This window comes from Postia placenta (assembly GCF_002117355.1).
Source record: "Postia placenta MAD-698-R-SB12 unplaced genomic scaffold POSPLAscaffold_3, whole genome shotgun sequence".
Lineage (NCBI taxonomy): Eukaryota > Fungi > Basidiomycota > Agaricomycetes > Polyporales > Adustoporiaceae > Rhodonia > Rhodonia placenta.
Genome location: NW_020169834.1, coordinates 96364 through 101539, shown reverse-complemented (window position 1 = coordinate 101539; position 5176 = coordinate 96364). Strand labels below are relative to the sequence as shown.

At 50.6% G+C, this 5176-nt stretch overlaps 2 protein-coding genes across 2 annotated transcripts; both read left to right on the top strand.

Moving 5' to 3' along the window:
* Window positions 1-1061: 1061 nt before the first annotated feature.
* Window positions 1062-2096, top strand: POSPLADRAFT_1135772 (hypothetical protein; the record flags this gene model as incomplete). The annotated part of the gene is made up of 3 exons (XM_024484608.1): window positions 1062-1702; window positions 1745-1916; window positions 2028-2096. Coding segments are annotated over 3 exons (882 nt in total), but the record flags the coding sequence as incomplete, so codon positions are not given.
* A 1694-nt stretch (window positions 2097-3790) lies between these two features.
* POSPLADRAFT_1133956 (hypothetical protein) lies at window positions 3791-4183 on the top strand (the record flags this gene model as incomplete). The annotated part of the gene is made up of 1 exon (XM_024484417.1): window positions 3791-4183. A coding segment is annotated over one exon (393 nt), but the record flags the coding sequence as incomplete, so codon positions are not given.
* Window positions 4184-5176: the final 993 nt, after the last annotated feature.

The window sequence follows — 5176 nt, the reverse complement described above, 5'->3', positions numbered from 1 at the left end:
CTCTCATGCGGTTGATGGCTCGGTTGTATCTGTTTCGTTCCAACTCTAGGGCTTGCGAGGACAGTGTCGAAGGCGAGGGGAAACAGCAGCGTAGGCCGATCAGGGTGCCGATGTCGTCACGCTCTCGAGGGCGGCGAGAAGCGCAAGTAAATATGACGCGTCGGAGGCGACACCCTTGTGACGCTGAGACGAGAGCTGACTGTGGACTCAGACCGGAGGCTCTGGGCTTAGCTTGCTTGTGCCCAGGAAAGGGCTTCCATCCCGATTAGGATAGTGTTTTCCATTTTGGGACGATGTGTCGATCAACGGCCTCGTAGTATGTGCGTCATTCTCTCCTTGCAGGCTGCATATGATATCATAGCTGTCACCGTCTCTCTGTACATATATATACCGACGTTGGCGTCGATGAATCCAAGTTCCCTCTTGCACTCAAACTCCCACATTCCCTCTCTCGCGCAAACCGATCAAGTCATTAGTCTGTCGCAGGTAAGTGTTGAACTCGGTAGACGGATATTACGAGAAAATACGCGCATAGTCATTCGGACTAGCCTCGGGACTCATTCGCTCGGGCATCGTCATTCGGACGTGCATATCGAGACGTATCCGGTATTAGACGTCGGGCATACTATTGAAGTTATTGATCGTTATCGTTCACGTTCAATTGATCGTGGACTCGTTACGCATATAGTCAGACATTGTGGCCAAATAACATTTTATTACTTCGCAGCTAGCCTCCAACGTCTTCACCACCTTTCAACCATCTTCGAACATCGACTGTCGACGACCCTCCCACAAGTGGTGACCACCGCAGGGGGTAAGTAAAGTGGTTTTCCGTAAAGGTTGACATTCTGGCTAGATCGTCAATAACCTCGATTCCGATTCCAACGGCGCAAGGCGGACGCAGGCGCTTGGACGTTCAACCATCGGATCGCCAAACACGGTCGATGACTGCATCGCAGCCGAGTTCTCCAAGTCGCTCACGTTCAAATACAAATATCAATCCTTCCACAGACACGAGCATTCTCACTCTACAAAACGCGCAACGGTTATTAACAGCAAGAATGACAACAGTAGCACCTGTACCGATGCCGGCACCAGGGTCCAGGCGCGCGCCCAAGTTTCGAGGTAAGGGGCTGGAGGCATTCTTAGTTGACTTTGAAAAATTAGCGAAACGGGCCGGGCTCAAAGATGGAGACTTGCCGACGGAGGTTTTGTCGTATTGTTCTACGTCGGTCCGAGAACTACTTCGACGGAATGCAAAATTCAAAGGTAAGGACTGGGAGGACGCTAAGAAGGCTATGCGTCTGTTTTACAGGGATAAGAGCGAAGAGCAGGTGACAGTGGTAGGGTTGCGAGACTTTGCTGAACGAATGCGTAGGAAGAATAAGGTAAACACGAGCCGAGCCTTGGACGAATATGCGATAGCATTTGGTAAGCGGATGGGGGACCTAGTTGCGCAAGGCCAGATGCCCGACAAAGAACGGGATGTTTTATTCTTTAGGGGCCTGGGAAAGAACATTCGCATGGCTATTCGCCCGGAACTAAGGCAGCTTAAAGGTAAGAAACCCCTTGTTCTGGATCCTCCAACCATGGAGGAGGTGTTGAAGGAAGCGCAAGACCACTTCAACGTTCTGGATATCGACTATGACCCGGAGTCAGAAGATGATGAGACGGGGAGCGATTCGGAAGATAGTGAAGGTGAGTCGTCGGGTAATGAATCGAACTCATCGGGTGTATCGGATAGCAAAGGGAAGGACAAGAAAAGGGGTGGGAAGGTAGTGCGAGTGAAGACTGTGAAGTCAAGGGCGCCTACGCCAGATTCGGGTGCGCTCGCACTAGAAAGTGTGGCCCGGTTGTCAGAACAGGTGCGCCAGCTGACCTTGACAATGGGACAAGCGCAAGGTGCGTCGAGTATGGTGAACAACGGGCTGACAAATGTGCCGCCCAGCTTTTCAGAAGGCGGAAGGTTCTGTTGGGGGTGTGGTAAGAAAGAAGGTATAGACTTGGATCATGCGCTGAACATCAAGAGATGCCCGCAAACGTTGGATTTAATGCGCGAGGGTTTGATCAGGTTCTCACAGGAAACGGGGCGACTCGTTAGAGCCGACGGATCACAGTTGCCTCCATCGAACGGGATGCCTGGGGGTTTCGCAGCCATTTTGCGCCGGGAACAATGGGAACGCAAAGCGAAGGATCGGGACCGTGACGCACCTCCGCATCAGCAAGGTAAAGCAGCGAACGTGTTTGCCATGGGGTTGATGCGCAATGATGAGGATGTGTTGAGGGGTAACGTGTTTGCAGCTTCATGTGAGGAAGTGTATTCCTTCCCGGCTCAAACAAGAGCGCAGTCTAAAGCGATGGGAAAGGGGTCGAACACTGACGAGATACAGAAATCAGTCAGGTTTGAGTTTGAACATGTCGGTGGGAAGTCCGGAGCAAAGTCGACAGAACCAATGGTGACGGTGCGTGAACCCGCAATTCCGACAAGGCTGACCCCTGCGAGAGAAAAGGAGTCCTCGGAGGCGGATGTGCAACCACATCAGGCGAACTCCGAAACAGGATGGCGTGAACGAGAGCGGAAGAAACGTGAAGCTCAACGCGAGGCTCGTCAGCAGGACGGGGGAGATGAGAGGCCAAAGTTTGGTAAGTCCCCTCATTTCCGATTCACGTCTGACATACAGGATGGGGTATCGCTCGATGGGGTCCGTGATAAGATCCTTGACACTCCGGTATCCCTGCCATTGCGTGAGGTATTGGGGATGGCTCCGGAGTTACAGAAACGGTTTGCTGCACTGACGAGAACGAGGAAAGAGATGACAGTGCGAAGTGTAGAGTTGCAGGTCGACGACAAACAAGAGGGTACAGACGAACCAGGGACAGCCATGGTTGCATATTCAACGGCCGAAGAACTGTTTGGGTTGTTGGAGCGCTATGCGGGCGCAGTTGCAGTGGGGTCGCGCCGATACTATGCAATGGCATGTGGCGTCTTAGAAGGGAAGTTTGGATCGGAACAGGTGATGTTCCTTGTTGATTCGGGGTCGGAATTGAATTTGATCACGCGGCGGGTCTGGGAGCAATCTGGTGTCGAGATGGATTCGGACGGGTCTCGCTGGTCCCTGAAGGGGATTAATGGTGATCCTGTGCCATTACTCGGGTGCTGTCGTGACGCATCGGTCGAGATTGATGGGTGGCATTTTGACCATCATTTCTTCGTAAGTACGAGAGAGTTTGGTAACTACGACGGTATCCTAGGACAGCCTTGGCTCCAATGGCATTCGACGCAGGTCGAGTACAATCGGGGGGGACCAGTTAATTTATTAATCTATCCTACAGGAGACCGTACAGACAAGCCAATCAAGCTGAAGATTTTAGGGCCTGCGCATCAACGAAATTCAGACAAGCTCATCATGGACGAGCCGGACAAGCAGAGAGTAGTGTCGTCAGTCGAGGAGGTTTCTGACGAGGGTTTCTAGATCTGGACGTGCATTTAAAACCGCGCCCTTTCACGAGGGGTACGTCCAGACATATTCCGCGGATAGGAAGAACATTATACGCAATGGTGGGTGAAGTATCGATTGTTTCGATTGACGATGTTTGCAGGCTAGTACAGTATGATCCTCCGAATTCATTTGACTCTATTCTACGCACAACTCTTTCTATTTCATCAGTAGGTTCGGTACCAATCCCAAGTCCATGGGTCAAGCGGGTTATGAGCAATTGCGTGGCTTCGGTATCTGTAGGGAGGCGGTACAAACCCGTCGATCAGAAAGTACGTCCGGTACCTACGTATATGCCTAATCCTTCAGCACAGAAATTCAAGCCGATCGACGTGTCGAATTTACCTCCTCTTCCTACGAATCCGCCTTCAAGGTTTGAGTTCAGACCAACGGAACGACTTACTCAGGATAGATTGGACGCGATTATTGATACCGTGCCAGAAGGGTTCTTGACATCAGCTGAGTTGGATCTGATGGTTTACATAGTTGATAATTGTCAGCAGGCGATTGCATGGACAGATTCTGAACGAGGTACGTTCTCTCGTGAATACTTCCCTGATTATGAAATGCCCGTTATAGAACACACGCCGTGGGTACGCGCGCCAATACCTGTGCCAAGGGCCATTGAAGGAAAGGTACGTGAGATGCTTAGAAAGCAAATTGAAGCAGGAAAATATGAGTATTCCTCGGCGTCGTATCGATCGTCAACGTTTACGGTTGAAAAGAAGAGTGGTGACTTACGCAACGTGCACAACTTGAAGGATTTGAATGGGGTAACGATACGGGATTCTGCATTACCTCCGCGACCAGATAAATTTGCAGAAAGCTTTGTGGGTTATGTCATTTACCTATTAGCTGACCTTCTATCAGGATATGATGCGCGGGTTCTTGCGGAAACATCAAGAGATTTGACTACATTTCATTCGCTGGTCGGTCCGTTAAGGCTCACATGTTTGCCACAGGGATATACCAATTCGATGCAAGAATTCCAGCGCTGTACAACACATGTTTTGGGAAACATGTGCCCCGACAAAGCGAAGGTATTTGTGGATGATATGGCGGCACATGGGCCGAGCTCGAGGTATAATGAAGAAACAATTCCAGAGAATGACGACATCCGTAGATTCGTTTGGGAATATGCTCACGTCGTCTATGAATTGTTTTCTAGGTTAGAACGCTCTGGGATAACGGCATCGGGTACGAAGATCGTCTTAGCAACGCCTGCGCTTGATGTTCTAGGTGCTATTGCCTCCGAAGAGGGTCTTCAGTTGCATCATGGGCTGGTCAATAAGGTACTGAAGTGGACGTATCCGACTAATGTGTCGGAGGTGCGGGGCTTTCTAGGAACGGCTGGTGTTGGACGCAAATGGATCAAAGGTTTCTCAATAATTGCACGACCACTGACAGTGCTTACCAGGAAGTCAGAAGATGAGTTCATATTCAACGAGGAAGCGAAACGCGCAATGGACGAGCTCAAACGGTTGGTGACTGAAGTGCCGGTACGCAAATCGATTGATTATGAACTAGGCAGACTAATTACACAGGGGACGCGAGCATCGAATCATGGACTTGTGGTTCTAGCAGTAGACTCCTCGATATATGGGGCTGGGTGGGTGCTTTATCAGTACGTGCACGTTGACAAGCATCCAGTTCTCTTTGGGTCGTGTACATTCAATCCG